This window comes from Trichoderma evansii, assembly GCF_050947405.1.
Source record: "Trichoderma evansii strain SZMC 28006 chromosome Unknown GGI43scaffold_13, whole genome shotgun sequence".
Taxonomy (NCBI): Eukaryota; Fungi; Ascomycota; class Sordariomycetes; order Hypocreales; family Hypocreaceae; genus Trichoderma; species Trichoderma evansii.
In genome coordinates, this window is record NW_028145193.1 from 776,330 (window position 1) to 794,795 (window position 18,466).

At 45.0% G+C, this 18,466-nt stretch overlaps 8 protein-coding genes across 8 annotated transcripts; 2 read left to right on the top strand and 6 right to left on the bottom strand.

Annotated features, from left to right (window-relative positions):
- Positions 1 to 397: 397 nt before the first annotated feature.
- On the bottom strand, positions 398 to 1,943 carry GGI43DRAFT_82617 (class I SAM-dependent methyltransferase). Its single transcript, XM_083210367.1, has one exon. The coding sequence runs from the start codon at positions 1,408 to 1,410 to the stop codon at positions 544 to 546; it is 867 nt and encodes a 288-aa protein (XP_083059608.1). The 5' UTR covers positions 1,411 to 1,943; the 3' UTR covers positions 398 to 543.
- Positions 1,944 to 3,789: 1,846 nt separating this feature from the next.
- GGI43DRAFT_82626 (fatty acid desaturase-domain-containing protein) lies at positions 3,790 to 5,801 on the top strand. Its single transcript, XM_083210368.1, has 3 exons — positions 3,790 to 4,545; positions 4,611 to 4,775; positions 4,841 to 5,801. Exons 1-3 carry the CDS (start codon positions 3,901 to 3,903, stop codon positions 5,594 to 5,596), a joined length of 1,566 nt encoding a protein of 521 aa, XP_083059609.1. The 5' UTR covers positions 3,790 to 3,900; the 3' UTR covers positions 5,597 to 5,801.
- A 68-nt stretch (positions 5,802 to 5,869) lies between these two features.
- Positions 5,870 to 8,333, bottom strand: GGI43DRAFT_428346 (uncharacterized protein; the record flags this gene model as incomplete). Its single annotated transcript, XM_083208948.1, has 6 exons — positions 5,870 to 6,392; positions 6,444 to 6,673; positions 6,728 to 7,449; positions 7,549 to 7,985; positions 8,038 to 8,177; positions 8,283 to 8,333. The coding sequence occupies 6 exons, from the start codon at positions 8,331 to 8,333 to the stop codon at positions 5,870 to 5,872; spliced, it is 2,103 nt and encodes a 700-aa protein (XP_083059610.1).
- A 905-nt stretch (positions 8,334 to 9,238) lies between these two features.
- GGI43DRAFT_428347 (FAD-dependent oxidoreductase) lies at positions 9,239 to 10,445 on the top strand (the record flags this gene model as incomplete). The annotated part of the gene is made up of 2 exons (XM_083208949.1): positions 9,239 to 9,730; positions 9,786 to 10,445. The coding sequence occupies 2 exons, from the start codon at positions 9,239 to 9,241 to the stop codon at positions 10,443 to 10,445; spliced, it is 1,152 nt and encodes a 383-aa protein (XP_083059611.1).
- A 197-nt stretch (positions 10,446 to 10,642) lies between these two features.
- On the bottom strand, positions 10,643 to 12,908 carry GGI43DRAFT_408232 (uncharacterized protein). The gene is made up of 2 exons (XM_083206335.1): positions 12,251 to 12,908; positions 10,643 to 12,181 (listed from the first exon to the last, which is right to left on the bottom strand). The coding sequence occupies exons 1-2, from the start codon at positions 12,853 to 12,855 to the stop codon at positions 10,828 to 10,830; spliced, it is 1,959 nt and encodes a 652-aa protein (XP_083059612.1). The 5' UTR covers positions 12,856 to 12,908; the 3' UTR covers positions 10,643 to 10,827.
- A 269-nt stretch (positions 12,909 to 13,177) lies between these two features.
- GGI43DRAFT_408233 (uncharacterized protein) lies at positions 13,178 to 14,826 on the bottom strand. The gene has a single exon (XM_083206336.1). It carries the CDS (start codon positions 14,299 to 14,301, stop codon positions 13,900 to 13,902), a length of 402 nt encoding a protein of 133 aa, XP_083059613.1. The 5' UTR covers positions 14,302 to 14,826; the 3' UTR covers positions 13,178 to 13,899.
- An 858-nt stretch (positions 14,827 to 15,684) lies between these two features.
- GGI43DRAFT_384945 (CVNH domain-containing protein) lies at positions 15,685 to 16,205 on the bottom strand (the record flags this gene model as incomplete). Its single annotated transcript, XM_083203587.1, has 3 exons — positions 15,685 to 15,693; positions 15,760 to 15,899; positions 16,049 to 16,205. 3 exons carry the CDS (start codon positions 16,203 to 16,205, stop codon positions 15,685 to 15,687), a joined length of 306 nt encoding a protein of 101 aa, XP_083059614.1.
- An 822-nt stretch (positions 16,206 to 17,027) lies between these two features.
- On the bottom strand, positions 17,028 to 18,465 carry GGI43DRAFT_82679 (uncharacterized protein). Its single transcript, XM_083210371.1, has 5 exons — positions 18,031 to 18,465; positions 17,836 to 17,972; positions 17,667 to 17,765; positions 17,438 to 17,596; positions 17,028 to 17,357 (listed from the first exon to the last, which is right to left on the bottom strand). Exons 1-5 carry the CDS (start codon positions 18,099 to 18,101, stop codon positions 17,146 to 17,148), a joined length of 678 nt encoding a protein of 225 aa, XP_083059615.1. The 5' UTR covers positions 18,102 to 18,465; the 3' UTR covers positions 17,028 to 17,145.
- Position 18,466: the final 1 nt, after the last annotated feature.

Sequence of the window (18,466 nt, forward strand, 5' to 3'; positions counted from 1 at the left end):
GCTGGCTAGGACGGAGCGCCATCATAACTGGCATGATCAACACAGGGTTGGGTTTTCAGCTGGCTCAAAAGAATGTGACAATTCACACGAGTTCATATGTCAGGAGCTATGTGATTCTTGGTATTTTGACAACTATCTGGGTTGGTTTGATTCTTTATGATGATCGCAGATGGCGGAAAGAGCCACCTTTCCGGATGGAGGAGAAAAGGGAGTCTCAGGAGCAGCCACTGCAGCAGCCAGTACAGCCGTAAGAAAATAAGGATGCGAGGATTCGTGTTACTTTAGCAGGGCTGCATTTAATGATACCTAGGCTGTTTTAATAACTGGTAGTTAATTTTATTAGACAAATGATTATATCTGACCAAACGCCTTGCCTTTGGCTCCAGTTGTGATGAGATTCCAAATGCGTGTATTCATCTTCTGAGGCTCTTGAATCATCGTGTAAATCTTGTATTTTATGATTCCCTTATGTCATGACACTTTTGCTGAATAACTCTCATCTCAATCCATAAGCCGTAATTTTCTCGCCTTGCAAAGGGCCGCCTATTTAGTCGCTGTTACAACGTTAATGGCATATTTGAGTTCTGCAGTACCATCGTCGTGCATTATGAACCCTTCCGTCTGCCGCAACTCGCGTCTCACAATCTCGACTGCCTCATCCCACTTCTCCTCATCGTCCTCCCACCACCCCCCGCTTGGCATTCCCCTCATACTCCAGAACAACGTCGTGGCTCGCTCATAGTTCCCGACATTCACAAACATGTGGCATTGTTCCACCTTGATGGACTCCTTTTCGAACCCTCCGGCCTCCACAATGCCGGCTATAAAATTAGGATCCGTCCACTCTTCGAATGAATTCCATTCCGGCAATATGCCACCCAAGCGGGTCGCTCGAGATGCCTCGCGGATAGGTTCGAGCACACAGTTATGACCGAAGCAGTTCAAGAGGAGCTTGCCCCCAGGCTTGAGCGTGCGATACATCTCCTTGACCGCATCAACGCCGTTATTTCGCGGGCCCACAAAGATCAGCGCGTTGCCGAAGCTGTGAGTGAAAGTCTCGTCTTCGAATGAGAGCGAGTCGGAGTCCATGACGAGCCCTTCGGCCGGCCATGATGAGGACGCCGCCCGAGCGCGATAGGAGTCCACCGCGCCTCTCGAAATATCCGTCCCCGTGATGCTTATAGAGGCTGCTACCTCTGGGGGCACCGAGGCCATGATGATGGTAGTCGCAGCCCCGGATCCGCAGCCATTGTCATGAATTTTGGCGCCGGCCGGAATAGCCGGAATCTGTGCCAGAGACACAGCCGCCAGTCGTTCCCCGCCATCTCTCGCCAGTTCTTTGAAGCTTTCGGGCGTGGGCGGTATCATCTGCTTAGGCCAAAAGGCCTTTGCACGTGCTGACTCAGTCATGGTTGAAGGACAAGCGTGGGTGGGTAGTTACTATTTCTAGATCCGTGAAGATCTCGGACAATCGGCTCTGAGACGTCAAATGCTCACGCGTCGTTCTCAGGTTCACGATATCCTATTAGCCGAGCTCCCCCTGAACAGAATACACGTAACCACTCCCACACGTCTGGATCAGCGTGCATGCAGGGACCTGGTCCCCCACCCATGGCTCCTCTTTAATACAACGGCGCATGGGCTCTGTCACAGAAAACTGATGGAGCAAAGGCAGTGGATTCATTCGAATGCGTAACCTGTACTCGTTCATATGGGGAGTTGATACTGTAAACCTCGCAGGCACAGTATAAAGCAATCAATTGCTTCTTTTCGCCATTGCCCCGGTGTTTAGTGTGGAACTGGGCTGTGCTACTGCTTTTTTGATCTCCGTCTAGTAGCAACTAAATTGACACAGTTGACACAGTCGACAGGGTTTGATCTTAACAGTGTCTATGCTTTACACGCACTAACAGATCAAGTCAGATCTAAGCTCCTAATTTGGAGATTAAATCCCTCAAAACACGTTTGACAGGCGACTTTTTTACGTGGATTCTGACCAATGAGCTGCTAAGAAATACGGTGTAAATAATACGGCGTAAATAATGAGGCGCATTATTTACGGCGTATACGCTAGGGTCCTTTTCTAAAGCGAAGCGTCGTACCTATCTCAGCCACTCCAAGGATCAAAAGAGTGGCTGCCATTCGAACAGACCCTTGTTTGACGATCCTAGCGCAGCGTTATTTCGGACTCCGTGCCCCTATTTAGGTTGCTTCAGCCTCTAATGACGAGGCATCGTTCCTCGTTCCGACATTGAATTTACGTATATAATACGGAAAACAGGGTATCTTAGAGTCGGCCAGTATGAAGAGGCCTCCTGATATTCGAATCGCTTACTTTATCTGGGTTTCTAGAATTCTGATGCGCAATGACCCTCGTTGAGTTAATTCAAACAATAGTTGTGCCAAACACTAGTTAATATCTAGTGCCTATTTTCTATGGACACTATTTCAATAGATTGACTATTCATTGGCGGGCGCTTGATCAGGCGCCGCGCGTGGCGCATAGATTTGCTTCCAGAATAACTATTATACTGTCGTAGCCAGGTACTAGTTGGAGGATGTGCATATTAAATCTCCACAGTATCTGGAATGTCGAGGGTCTCGACTCATGAACAACCCTTTGTTTGCCAAGCGTACCTGCATGACGCTTATACAGATGCAGGCACATTTGCAGCGAGAGACCTGTCAGGCTCATCTCAGCTTGGATGTATCAGTAATAGTGATAAGCCACAAAAAGACGAGAACCACGTTTGCAAGGACGATTCCAAGTATCAGTATAGCAACATACGAGTTAGATTGGCCTCCTATTGACATGCCAATAGTCCACTTCCGTTTGCACATCAAACCTAGCGTTAGAGAATCCCTTTGGCGTGACGAGCCGAGATCCTCTCTGTCTCCTTTCCTCATGGCCAAAGCACCTCCATGCTCCATAGCCCTAACCGACGCGCGGCAAGCGTGTGAAACGGCCAACATGATTTCCGTATACCGCTACTGCGTGGGCAAAGGTCCCTTTCATCGTGGCTTTCTCTTTCCCCATATGGGTAGCTGACCCATACGGACAGCTGATCCAGGATTAAGAAAGAAAGGAGGTAGGACTTGACCTGAGCAGGTACTAATGAGCGCCTGCGCTTTGTACATTTCAGACAGATTCGCTCCTCCTTTCTCAATCCTTGTACTTCTAATGCTTCCAATTTCGAATTAAAGCATTCGATTTCCTCGGTTCTTCGATTCTACCAGCATTGACGATAGCTGTTCTTCGCAACGAAAGAAGTGTCCTTTCGAACCCAACCGCTTCTCGACTATCGATATACCTCCTCCGAATAGATAACGATCGATATCCTCTTTTCAGGCATCACGCTTCTCGATCATGGACCGTGATCAGGTCCTATCTCAGCGTGTTGTCGAAGGCATGATTGCCGACGGCGACACAATTGTCATTTTCGAAGACTATGTCTTGCGACTCAACGGCTGGCTCGACAAGCATCCCGGCGGCTCTCTGGTTATTCAGCACATGGTGGGCCGAGACGCGACCGATGAAATCACAGCGTAAATATCCCTCAATTTTTTCCAAATATTTTTTTCTTCATTTTCCCATACATTCACTCTACCTGTATCTAAAAGTCAGCTGCCGTGGCTTTGATGTTGCGCCCTTGTTTCAATATGTAAAACCAAAATAGCACTGGGCACAGAAACTACCAGTTTAAGCTTAAAGGGCGTTATGCTGTGCCAAGCGAGTAGTGCATCAATACGCGGAACGGCACGCGGGGGGGTTACCAAGTTTGATCGAGATCCCCAAGGCCACCCACTCGTTTAGTCCATAATGCAGCTGATTAACATCCAAATTGCTGACATGATCTCTTCACATGTTCTAGCTATCATTCAGCTGCCACGCTGCGAACGATGAAGGCCTACCGGATTGGTCGGAAACCTATGGGGCCATGGCTAAATAAGACACCTCCAGTCAGGGGCGGCGTCTTTCGATCATACAGCCTCCACAATGAGCCGGAGGTTCCGGACTCGACAATCTGGATCTCAGAGCCGGAAAGCCTTTCAGATGATGCTGACAATGATTCGTCCGACGATCTTCTAAGCGACCGCTTAAGCTCTTCATATACACCCGCGTCTCTGTCTCCATGTGGCACCCCTAGCTTGCACGGCCTTGACGTACCAAATGCCGGCATCTCTCGCCTTAGCTTGGAAAAAGGTCTTAATCTTCGCAGACGCATAGCCTCATCTGCCTCATCTACAACTAGTGCTGCTACTCCGCCGACTAAATGTCCTGTCCAATACACGGATTGGGCCGTGCAGCAAGGGGTCGAGGAGGGCCTGCGCGACTACCCGTCTGTAGATCCCATTGTGCAACAAGGTATCGTCAACAGGTACCGAGCTTTACACCAGCAGATACGCGATGAAGGCCTTTACAGCTGTCGATACATCGAATATGGCAAAGAAATGATTCGATATACCAGTCTCTTTATTGGCTTTCTCATTGCCTTGCGCTATGAGTGGTATATGACTTCAGCTGTTATGCTGGGGCTATTTTGGGTTAGCTTTGCCGTGTATCTTCTGCCAAAGAGAGTATGCTAACATGACAATTCACCGAATTCTAGCATCAAATCATGTTTACTGCTCATGATGCTGGCCATCTAGCCATCACTCAGACCTTCGCCGCCGACACACTCATCGGCATGTTCATCGCCGACTTTTGCTGTGGCCTGTCCATTGGGTGGTGGAAGAGCAGTCACAATGTCCATCATCTCATCACCAATCAACCAGTAAGTTGCCGAGTGCTCACTTCTTCTACCGCATAATCCAGTCATAAATTAATCGCGTAATTTAGGAACACGATCCAGACATTCAAAATGTTCCTCTTTTCGCCACCTGCCCTTCCTTTTTCCGATCACTTCGCTCCACCTACTACGACGGCTTTGTCTTCGTCTGGGACGCAGCTGCAGATCTCATTGTTCCGTACCAAAAATACATATACTATCCCATCATGGCCCTCGCCCGCTTCAACCTCTACTTTCTCTCGTGGCTACACCTTTTATCTGGCAAGTCATCTTCGCTGGGATCGACAAAAGCATGGTGGATTCGACCGACGGAAATTGCATTCTGCAGCTGCTACTGGTTTTTCTTTGGGTACTGCCTGGTTTGGCGCTCATTGCCGACATGGACTATTCGTGTGGCCTTTGTTCTAGTGTCGCATATTGTCACCATGCCTTTGCATGTACAGATTACTCTTTCACACTGGGGTATGTCAACCTCCGATCTAGGCGAGTCCGAATCGTTTGCCCAACGCCAGCTACGAACCACCATGGATGTGGACTGCCCTGCCTGGCTTGACTTTATTCACGGCGGGCTGCAATTTCAAGCTATTCACCATTTATTCCCACGAGTGCCACGCCACAACCTCCGCAGAGTACAGACTCTGGTCAAAGAATTTTGCCAAGAAACCGGTGTTCCCTATTCTATTTTGGGCTTTGTTGATGGTAACCATAAAGTAATTGGTCGTCTTGACGAAGTGAGCGAACAGCTCAAAATGATGCTGGACTGCCAAAAGCACATGGCTGAGACAGGGGAGAGTGGGCTACACTGAGATGCTGTCAAGCCCTCAATTCTGTTCTACATGATTTTAGCGAAGCTTTGATGTTTTTATCTTTATAAAGGGAGGATAGAGAGGCGTTGTGGTGTCTTTGTATTATTAGAGGTATTGCTAGAGGTGAAACGTGGATTCGAATCTCTTAGATCTTGGCGTGGATCATACGGTTTATAGAACAATTATAACTTTTTCCTAAACCTTATGTGTACATTCGCGTAACAGAAAGATAACACATGTCAGGGGCATTAATATCTCAGATGTTATATTATATTAGTCTTTATAGTAATGAGAATCCCAAGAGAACCAATCTAGCGTGCTTTCAAATGATCGTTTACGTGAACGAAGTGGAGTGTCGGTAGATTCTAAACACCCCAATATGTTTTCGATATCAATATTGTCAAATCCTGTCTGTGCAGCATTATCTTGGTCACTTATATAGGTCATAAAGGCGTCAGTATATGACTCTAAATCAACCTCCTTTGACAGGATATCCATCTCTTGGACAGGAGTGTCTTCTGAGCTCGCCGTTGCCACACCTGAATCCATACCCTGAACATCTGAATCTGCATGTTCCTTCGACGTGATAAAGCGAGCTAAATTATAGAAAACGAGAGCCGTTCTTTCCAATTTAGACGAAGCTTCGGAGAGAGACCCGAGCTGTTTCATACTGTTGAAATAAGTGGCGGTTTGGTTCAGCAGTTCAAGGTCTTGATTTGCAGTTGGCAATGATGGGTGGGTTATGATGTGTCCGAAAATCGTAAAAAATGGTGTGAATGGATAGTATAATAGCTGCCTAAGAAATTGTTAGAACTGGTAATTTGGAGATTGATTTGATAGAACATACCATACTAGCCCATTATACACATGGGTTGAGTTTGATACCAAACCAGGAAGCAGCGTAATGGCATCTCGGGCAGCCTGAATCCGGAGTTCTTTATCATTTTTATCTTTGCGTAGTAGCAGTATTAAGATGTGTAGATATTGGAATCTCATGGCGCGAACACCAATCATCATTTCTTGAAGTTGATGAGCTGATGAGCTGGCTGATTCGGTATCGATGGCTTTCAACAGGAGCTGTCTGTAATTTAGTATTGAAGCTATCAATCAAAAAATGAGAAAGAGATTCACCTCGTTGGTTACTGAATCCCACGATTGCAGCTGGGAGATCATGGCTCGATAGCTGGCCATATTGCCAGGGCTTGCTAGAAAGTCCAGCACAGCTCCGGTCAATTTTGCTAATTGCATTCCTTGAATAAAGAAATGAGCACCAAACGTCGAGGCAGTAGGTCCGTTCTCTATTTGTATGGGCTCTTTTCGATGTGGGTGATACTTTAACAGATACTGAAAATCGGGCAGCGGCACGTTTTCATAGATGGCGGTTGGAAGTAACGTGGGTCGGCCAAATGCCAATGAACAAGATTTGTCCACTGAAAATAGCGACCAGAATAGTGCTAATCGACGTTGCCGCTCTTCATAGCTATCTCCTTTCAAGCTATGCAGCCCGACAGCTTGAGCTTGGCGGCAAGCATGGCCCACGAGCATCCATGACAAATTGGGTGAAGCATATTGCTCGCCATGGCATCCAAGCAGCATGAGTGCCTGGATATTTGTCTCACTGGGCTCTAGGAATATCCTAAAATCATTTAGTGCTAGATTTGTGTTCTTCTTGAGATTTTCAACTATATCTGCTTGCGAGACATCATGCTGTAGAAGACTTAGCAGAATAAAGTTGATGTAAACAATCCAAGCACGCTGGGATACTGTAGCTGGATTGAATATGGCACTCAAGAGAATCTCTTCGGGCGGTGTGATAAATAGGACTTCAGCAAGCTGCACATTTTGTAAGAAGTCTGATATCGTTAGCTTTGTCATCTGATAACTGATGGCAAAATAGGCAGACATGCAACTTATTAATCTATAACCAATGGGCTTTGAAGGTATGTAATAACCATTAATAAACTCAAAGGACGCTGCATCATTATAAGGCGGTTGAAGGTTAATTGTAGTCAGGGATTTAGAAAGATCTTGCAGCGCAGTGGAGGCCGCTTGGTGCTCAGCGAGTTGTTCATGTAATGATTTACTCTTGATCAGCTCCAAATGCCTACATGCTTCGCCTAAGTAGGCGAATGAATGTGAATCATCCAAAGTAAGTTCGGGAGTATTCAATGATTCGGGTGATGGCTGGTATGACGATGACGCTGCGCCATTATCTGATTTTGTTGTGGTTGAAGGGGCTTTTGAATCCGCATTCTTATTAACGGAATTGAGAGAGGTATTGATTGTTTCGGAGAGAGTTTCCAAGGCCTTCTCGACACGAGATAGACGCTGGTCGACGCCCCTGGAGTATTGGAGCGATGTATTTGCTACTAACTTGGCTGGCTCATTTCTATCGCGCGCAGTTAGACTCTGGGCCGCTCTAAAACATTTCAGGGACATACGTAGAGCAAAGCTTATCAGGTTGTGCGATTGGATTTAGCCTGTGATAAATACATTCGCCGGGCCAAGGACGGCATGCTGCACATTTAGGAAACTCTCTTGAACATCTACTTTGATTAGCAACATTGGCAGAACATGTAGCCTAGTAAACTAACTTGATCTTCTTCTGCCGACAATGGGTGCACTATAGATGGACGGCATCAGCTGCAAGGGACCATAGCAACCATCGTGGGAAAATGCGACATACCGCAAATCGTGCTAGTCCTGCGTTTTTGGAAACCGGCATATTCTGGCTCATGGTGACATAGGAAGTTAGACGACGAAGCTTGTTTGTTCCCCCGGGTATCCCAAGGCAATGGAGAGATAACCCAACAATGTACCGGTAGCGAAGTCCGACTCTGAGGACTTTCATTGGCTACACCCGGACTTTATTTGCTGCCCCCTTACATAAGTCCGGGCTCGTCCAATCAGCGTTTGGGGTGGCGTGGACTCGTTACGAATGAGGCGATGTCGAAACAGCCGACTTCGCTTAAGATGCATGGATTCACACCGCCAAATACTTATCATGTGCAAATAATAGGTTTTGAACTATACTAAATAGCGTTACTAATCACTATTAACAAGATCTAAGCTCTGGGTGAAGGATGCTGGTAGCGATAGGAAGCTACATGGATCCATGCAGAATACAGGTTAACAGCAACTGCCAAATGCTTAACAATATGTACCGGCACTGGCGAAATGTCGCTTGCTACAAATAATAGAAAAGATTGGGTGTTTTATTTTCACCGCTAGCTTTTGGATCTAGCATCAGAGATATCTTTTAAGCTGTTGCTTCCAACATTGATAGCAGTAAAGAGCGTTGTCTAAGTAGCTTGAGCTAGTATAGACCCTACTGGCATGCAGTATTCAGATCTCCGATCTCCATTTTTAAGACTATTGATTTCGGCACATAAATCTCTGAAAGATATTTGAAGTTGGAGCCCAGGCTATACGGAGTGCCAGCGTGGGTCTATCTGGACAACATCCGACGATGCTTGTCTCATTGGCCGAATCTGGAACAAGATTTCCGGAATCCAAGCTGCGGGTCACAAAGAAAAGTATATATCTACTATAGAATCCTTTCTGTTGGCAATTTTTTTTTATATACTTCATTCTTTATACGAAAACTCAATCTCAACACACACAGTCTAAACTATTATCATCATGTCAGCCCCGACAATTGCAATTCTTGGAGGTGGCCCAAGCGGCCTTGCCCTCGCTCGGCTGCTGGAGGTCAACAAAATAGATTATATTGTTTATGAGCGTGATGCCTCCTCGTCTATAGAGGGCCAAGGAGGCTCGCTCGATATCCACGGAACAACCGGCCAACAGGTTTTGAAAGAAGCAGGTCTGTTTGAGGAATTCAAAAAGTATGCGCGCTGGGAAGCGTCGAAGACAACCATCCAAGATAAGAACGGTACCACGCACCTCGTATTTGGAGAAGAACAAGATGCTCCAGAAATTGACCGCGCTTCGCTGCGCAAAATTCTTGCTGATTCCATTCCTCCAAGCAAAATTCGATGGGGTCATCCTGTTAAATCTGTCGAAAAACTTGGTAATGGGGAAATAGCAATCAATTTTGTCAACGGTACTTCTGCCAGCGGCTTCAAACTGGTTGTTGGTGCAGATGGTGCGTGGAGCAAAGCAAGACACTTGGTAAGTGAAAAGAACTACTGGATTAGATATACCTTGAATGCTAACAGTGAAATAGCTCACCTCTGCGAAGCCACAATATTCTGGAAAGCATTATATTGAAGGAAATATTTCCACCTCGAATCCGTATTATCCCACTATCAACGAAAAAGTCGGTGTCGGCAATCTCATTGCTATGGGAGACAGCAAACAAATTTCGGCTGTAGAGCAGGGAGATGGATCTTATCGTATCTACATCGGCTTGGTGGTCCCAGAAGATTTCGTTAAAAGCGGCGCCGTGGACCTCTCCAAAGGAGATGGAGATGCTGCTCGCAGTCAATTCATAACCAATGCCGACTTCTTCGGAACTTGGGGCTCTGAGCTCAAAGACGTTATTGCAAACACGCAAGGCGCTTTCAAGTCTTTTCCTCTTTATCACCTCCCAAGTGACGCTCTATCCTGGGACCATGTTCCAGGCGTTGCTCTCGTAGGAGACGCTGCTCATCTGTCTACCCCATTTGTGGGAGAGGGAGTCAACTGCTCGATGTTTGACTCTCTGGTACTGGCTAGAGAGATCGTGAAGCACGGCTTGGAAAAGCTAGATGCGGCAGTGGAAGCATATGAAAAAGACATGTTTGAGCGCGGAAAAGACTTGATTGAGAGGAGCAACGGCAGTGGCACTCTCTTGTTTGCTCAGGATGCCCCGAAGCCACTGTTGGATGTCATTGGAAAGAAATAAGGGTGGTTAATAACAGCTGGAGCAATGTGAAACAGATTGAAGGGATCGACTCCTCGAAAACTGCTTTACTATCAAGACATGCTCCTGGAAGCCAGATTTTGGGCAATTTTATTACATTCGTGTTTCATCCTAACAAATGGCCGCACATCCGTCTCTATTTATCAATTCGAATCCACTTGTCAAATTAGTTATAGAAGTGGTTGAGAGTATTATGCGATTATTTATCTGATCTGGGTCTATTCTATATCGTTATTAATACAATACAATATTCATTCATTCATTATCAGTGGTATCTACGCATGCTTTTTTCTGTTTAAACTTTCCAACTAGTTGTAAATGTATTTCCACCATTTCAAAAAGTTTCGCCCATATTTCCAATTTTCTATACAATCTTCACCACCTTTTCATTCTTATTCTGTACTACTGCAGCATAGGACCAGTCTTCATTGTCCCTTACAATAGAGACCTTCATAACTCCTTTCCCAATCATCTCTGAGCCATCCTCTGGCTCATCTGGCTGTTCTGGCTCTTCTGATTCCGTTGGGTGCTCTGAACCCACTGTAGGCGAGCTTTTAACTTTATCTTCTCTAAATATCGTTGTCATTAATCCATCAATTGTGAGTTTTGATTTAATACCCGCTGACTCGCCGGGATGTGTCAAAATAATGGCGGCGATCGCAAATAGTACAACGCCCAAGACGTAGACGAATTTAAAAGCGATCAAAAGATAAAAGGGAATGGTCGGGACCCGTGTGAGTAATATGGTTGAGCGAGATTGTTCAAGGAGATTTGCCCGGTTACTTGTGGCGTCAATCGATAGCGATAATGCGATGTGGGCGATATAATTTGCGGTTATAGTTGAAATCTCGGCAGAGCTGTTGCTAACGCTTGCTAGGTTGGTTGCGACTTGCATCAGGTCATTTGCATGCCCATCGGATAAAGGAGCGGATAGAATACCGCCCATGGTACTATTCACAAGCGTAGTGTTGAGACTAATTACAGAGCCATTGACCCAAGCATAGTCGGCTTCATAAAATGTAGCGGAGCAGTTGAGAATCCAGTTGTATACGTCTGGAATATTAGCAGTAGCAGTAATCCCAGTGTCGTTATACAAAGCAGTGGAGTCAATCTGTACTCTTGTAGCCCAGGCAGCAAAATATACTGGGTTCTGGAAACTGAAGCGTGTAGTCTTGGTCAAGCTCGAATCGGTGAATAATCTTGCGCCTGACGGGTTATAAAATAGATCTGCATCGTCCGGATTGTTGTCAGGTGAGTTGAAATTGCCTGCAAGCGCGTTCGTACAGTTGTATGCTGAGTCTGTAGCAGACGTTAAGCTTTCGCTGCCGTCTTTGTCATGTGTGCACTGGTATGTTATCGATTGGCACTGAGCGGACGCTGCGAAAGTGCTGGCTTTATAGTCGAGATCTGATGATGCTGCTGCATCTGCGAGATACAAGATCATCTGCGATGGGCTTACTGAGAATTGGTTTACAACGTTGGTAGTAGAGACGTTGTTTGCGATTTTGAAACCCTCGCTACTGCCTTCCAGAGAGCTTTCCAACCCGCTAATGCCAATGATACATGGAGTATCAGGATTACGGCCTGTATCAATTATGCATTGGCTGCTTAGCCCTCGACCATATTCGTGTGTGACAGGACTGATGACATGTAATTGCGTTTGCTCATCTGGTGCAACAACAATGCCAAACCAAGTATCAATGATGGGAATCACAAAACTGATGAAAGGTTAGTAAATGAACACCCATATATCTTTATTTTTATCTGACGTAGAGTATGATACGTACCCCAAGAGTGTAGTGAAGGTAAGGGTGATAACAACGGCCAAAAGAGGGCCATTAAATCTGTTACCCCTCTTCGCTCTATAGCATATAGAATCCCACATGCCCTGCCAACCGCTAAGAAGCAGCCCTAGTAGAATCGACATCTGCTTCGGTGTAAGGAGTTTAGCATCTTGCTCGGTTTGTGTTATCTTGTGTATAGAGTTCGCTGCGAAAAATGCTGCTATTCCGGTTACAGCGCTTGAAAGATATGGAATGAATTTCCCAGTCGTAGAAGCAATTGTACTGAGAGATGACGGATTGAAGTCGATATAGTATGCATTTGAACCCCCTGTTTGGATCAGACTATCGAAGCTGCCCGACGACGCAGCTTTGTTGCCAGAGGGAGAAGCTTTTAGCTCTGGTAAGCCGGTGTTAATAATTACGCGGTGTTTCAAAGTCAAGCCGATAAGAACTCCAGTCACAGATAATACAAGCAGGCTAGGTATTGCTGCTGCAAGGAGGATAGACGTGTAAGCGCCTATCCGAGGCTTTTCAACTTCTTTCTCGGTGACGGCGACTTCGGCCTTTTGTAAGTTAGAAGAATATGTAGAGTACTTGGGTTTAGCCATATTGATACGCCTATTAAGGCAGGCCAAATGAAGCAATAGAAAAAGTGACACAGAAAGCTGTTTGAAGAAAAAGAAAACCGCCAAATACAGGGTTGCTGGACTTCAAATATTTTTTTCTAATTCCGTAGCCGATTCGTGCTACCCCAGCATGGGCTCCCATTAGCGCTACGTGGGCGGCTGAGAAGGAAGCCTTGGGAACAGGGAATGCGATCCAACAGCCAACTCGGCTAAGCCTCAAAGGCCCCCAAGGCATGGCCCCTTGCGTCTAGCATGGATATATATAGAGAGCACGGCACTTATATTCAACCTAAGAGGCGGGGCAGCAACATCCTACCACGCCACTGATAAAACTAGTTTTAGAATCAGTGGAAAAGGCCAGCCAATTTTGGGCTGATCAAGAAAATCAGAACTCAGTTGTGAAGCCGAAACTCCGCTCTTGTGACACCACCAGAGCCTTGCCATGTAATACGAGCAGGATTGCTTTAGGCTATACACGTGGGCACAAGAAGCAATATGCGCTACGTAGGACATGAAACGCTAAGTACAATTTGCTCTTCAACACCTATGGACCAGGCAACTCGTTCTGTCGCATGTCATTTTAGGTCTCTTATCTCACGCCTAACTGTGGAGCTTTAATTTGTCTTTGTTGATCTGAAACTTTCGCATCAGCACATCTCTATCAATAGCTTTTCAGATGTTGAAATTTTGGCTCCTACCTATCGAATTTTTTCTATATGTAGCAGTCACATCATCGGCGGACATTTTCATTTCTGTTTCTTTTAAATTAAATTCCCTCGGCAGGCTTGCTAGTTGTACTAAATCGCCGAACAATGATTTCGAACCCACTCTTCCCTATAAGAATGTTGGATAGACCATGAGTTGTCATACATAGGGAAGAATCCAACATAATCACAAGATAGTATCACGGCTATTGTCGCGCAAGAATCGCTTTAGAGCAAATGTATTGAGATTTTAACACAGCGTGTTCCTACATGCAACATTTTGGCACAATACTGCTACCAAACCATATACAAAAAGCAAAGCCTATAAGTAATGGCTACTATTCTGGCTTATACACTCGAAACCATCGTAGTACTGATTAATGTTGCAGCAAATTGAATCCCCAGTTACGTCCCAGGCACAGTAGTATCCCTTACCCCAGTCACATGTTCCACCTTTGTAGCATGGCATGAGCTTCGCATTACCAGTATAGCATATTCCATTCGATGCTTTTTCGCCGTTTGCACAACATATTGTGTCACTTACAGCGCCATCGCTTTCGTCAACAAATACGCTAACATCGATCGTGCACTGCGGGGTCCTGCCCGTGTAGGTGGTTACCCCGTTAGGGCATAGAGTGGTTGAATTATCGACGCATTTTCCGTTTATGTCTTTCTGGCCTAGGCCACAGCAAAGCGTGGCTCCCTTATTGTCGATGGTGGGCATGGAGTTGCTGCCAACACATAGAATTCTAATGCCGACGTCCTCATTAGCAAGACTCTGGTGTGTGGATGCTGTAGCAGCTTCTGAAGCGCTCAATGCAAGTAGAATAATGGGTAAAACGACTACATGTTGAATATTAGCGAATGGTGGTTAATTTAAAACGAAATTATTAGAATTGTAGCTTATGAGTGATTAGCAGTGTCTAGAACAGAGATCTGCTCTCGTGGGTTCCATAGCCGTTCTTAAATGCATTTTTCCGTGTATAGCATTCAAAATGTTCTTTTGCTGGCAAGAACACTGTGTATCGCATATTTTTGCACTATATATCTTCACCGCTCAATAGGTGAGACCGTCTCGAGCACAGATATACTTCATGGTCGTGATAATGTAAATATATGGAACTTTTAAGACAAATACCTCTCGAACAGTAATGGAAGGGTAAAATGCCAAAATGTGCTGTATACTAACAATAGTGTAACCAGCAGTAGAACCATAGAACTAAAATGTTGAATAAAGCTGAAAAGAGTTGATTTTATATCGAAGCTTGCACTTTAGGATGTAACTCTTCATGCAGAGTTGAAGCAAGAAGTAGTAATCTTGCTTCCTTTGATCGAGATTGTGTACCCACTATTCTCCCGAGACCTCTGTGTCTCAAACGAGGATTAACTAGTGCCTCTGTTGCCCCTTATTCTACTTCAGTAAGACTGGATGGCTGGATTTCTCTCTCTTTGCCCCTATAACATCTTCTCAGAATATCGCACATGGGAGTGGTCTCCACGAAGGTTGTCACCATCCTTCCGCAGCGGCATTGATTATCTGAGACATATCTCGACACAGTCTTATCCGAATGTAGGGTTATGGATGGTTCCGATTTTTGTAGCTATAGTAATCTTATTTCGGTCTGCAGTGAATCATGCCGATCTCCCGTAAATACTAGATCGGCTCATCGGCTGGCTTTGCTGCTATCTTAGCTCTATTTTCTTTCCATCCATTCTTTCTTTCATCTCTCTTTCATATAAGATGTCAGAAGATGCAGATACATGCATAAGGATTTATCACGTGGCATCACAACCAAAGCCGGAAATTCCATCAAACATTTACAGCGCAACTTTAAACATATAATAACCTGGGTCACAAAGCACTAGATAGCACGATACAGCCAGTGGACAAAGGAATTACAATTCAAGGTAACACATACTGCACCAATGTTGAAGCCGACATTCGAGAAAATTAAACGTTTGTATGTGTGTGAAAACGCTTCAAGTTGCTTCAATTTTAAGCGTATAGCTTTCATTTATTTGAAACTGTGGTATCTTATCTACCGTCATTGGGTAAACAGTCTGAAAGGTCTTGAGCAAACCCCAGGCCCTTACTTGATCATTGAAATTAGTTGAACTGAGCACAAAGTGTTAGTCAATTTCTGTCTTAGAGGGTGGGAACACTTGTGACAAAGAGACTTACAACTAGACGACCGTTTTCGTTAGCAATACGATCGGCCAAGTTAATGCCTTGTCGTTCCCGGTATCCTCCGTCACGCATGGGCAGCTCAGCAGTCAGGGTAGTGCCGTCTAGACGGATCTCGTTGGCAGATTCAGAAAAGTCTGGGAAATTGTCTTAATTAGCAATTGCTTATATCTAAATCTTTCATTGGATAGTATCGTATAGTATAAGACAAGATGTTGCTGTAAAACATATCCAAAGTGGTATGATAATTAGACAACAGAAGAGGGCGGGGAAAGACAATACGTACTGACGCCATCCCACATGAACCACCCATCTTCATTGCCGATAAATTCGTTCAGGTTAATTCTGGATTCATCCCATTCTCCGTCTTCCCTGCAGACCTCCGCGACGAGAATGTGGCCATTCTCCAACCAGAAACCTCTTGCTGAAGCTTGGAAAGACATTGTGTTTATGATAATAGAGAAGCAACAAAAGACGTAAAAGGTTCGCTTGTGATTGTTATGTGAGACAAAAAGATATCGAATCAGACAACGGTACGAATATACATGATATTTATATCTTCCAGAACAGAGTCCACACATACATGCACGTAAAAGGAGGCGGCTGTGTAAGGTGTGAATATGCCTTCTACCCCGCTCAGCTCATGCAAACCCCGCCTTGTTGAAGTGCCGTGCAATTGATACCCAAACCATGGACGATCCCAGCTCGAAGGGATATATAATTACTCATTAATTAAGCATATAAAGTATGGATAAAGTGTTTAGTTGACTCTAATTAAATACCATAATTTAGAGTTGTTGGCTATTAACCGCTGGGAAATCTCATTTTTAGTGCTGGGTAGCGCCGCCATTTCAGCCTCAACCTGCTGGTAGCCTTTGGTAGCCATTGGAGCCACAGTCATGTGGATTCGAATCACACCAAACGGCTCACGATGGTCTGGACCAGGAGCTAAATTGGCTGCTGCAGAATATGGTTAAATGCTAATTACTTTGTGGCATCTAAGCATAAAAAGAGTGGCTGAGCCAGAGAGGAGTTGTGTCATCCAACTCCACGGCGCCACATATCAAAGTGTCGGTATGCGACTTAGTGTCGTCCTCTGGCCGACACACCGTGATATGCGCGATATATCTCTATGTACAAAAAGCTAATCTCCTTTAAATTATTATATGGTTACAGGAGAATTTGTTGCACTTTTCAGATACTTGACTTTGTCAAGATTTGTGTGAACGACGAATTGAATCGTTATAATCACTATCATATGGCATCCATATTGGTAGATATCCACTAATTGGCCCCAGCATCTCCCAGCTCATCAATCTTCTATTGCAATACCCTCGACATTCCCCTCGACACTCTGGTACAACACCTCGCCCTATTGATGTTTTAAGTTTGGTCTCCCGATAAAGCAACGTTGTGTGTCTTCGTAGCAGTAAGTGCGTTGATGGATTTCGTTGTCGTTGTTTCCAGGCTTGAGCCGCTAACAATGGTCCCTTTAATCTTGCTAATAAGTCCAGCTGTCGAGACTACACCAAGTTTAAGAGCGTCGCTAATCAACCTTGTTATACCATGTTGCATGACGCCGCGCTGTATTTCTTCTATTCTCTCATATCCTTGTTAACAAATTACCAGACCATCTCCCTTAGGCTGGCTGCTCCGCTTGAGAAATTTGACTTACTCTGCATTGCTGGAGCGTGTCCCTTGTGCAGGCTAATGGTATACTTTTTAAGCTGTGACTTTCGATATTTTATCGCCAAACCAATGGGGTGGCCTAAGCTGACAATAGTATGCCTATTTCCATCTTCTTCAGTGTTTAATGAGTAATATTTTCGCAAGGCTGTAGTTCAATTCCGGTCATAAACAGATTAGCAAACAGTCCCCTCAAAAGAGCGTGAGTTCTAGCTTGCCTTCATCCTTTTCGTTATTAATACATTCAAGCTTAATAGACTCGTCGTCAGCTTTCAACCCTGCCATTCTCAACAGCTGCCGAATGGCCTCGTCATCCTCTGGAAATTTCGTCACCTTTAGAAAATATATTCTCCAAGCAAGAGACCAGCGAGTAAAAAATGTGCTTACTATAAATGATGATACCATGCTCAAACCGGGATTCGCCCGAATAGCATATCAAGAAGAAGACATCAATGTAGCCAACGAGCCGTATCTTGCCGGGCCACCGTTCATTATTAATGAGAATATCCCATGGGTGGATGTCGCTATATGCTGAATTTTAAGGACGATAGTCTTCAATCAATGAGATATGTTATTACCTACTAATCGCATTCAATGCTCTTATCACCTATACTTCGATCAAAGGTCCGAAGGACACGATGATAGGATGCCATTTTCTGAGGACCTCTGTAGTCAAGTGTGGGCTGAGATATCAAGGCAGTTGACAATAAATAAAATTAATGTTTAATATTAGGCGGTAGTAGAAGTGCTGGAATACAGGTGAGCTTGAAGCCGCTGTTTGGGATTGTCTAGCCCATGATCAAACACTACAGGGGAAATGCATGAATGTCAGCATAAGCTAGCTTCTGCGACTATATGTGCAAATAGCGCAAAATGTCGCATAGCTTCACATTAGTCCAGCGTGTGATGTCCTATCATTTCCACCGCTGCTGAGACCACGTCACTCGACTTTGGGTAGTAATGCAGGTGCTTATGGAGCCAGAGATGCCGATTGCATTAATTATGGGTAACGTCGTCT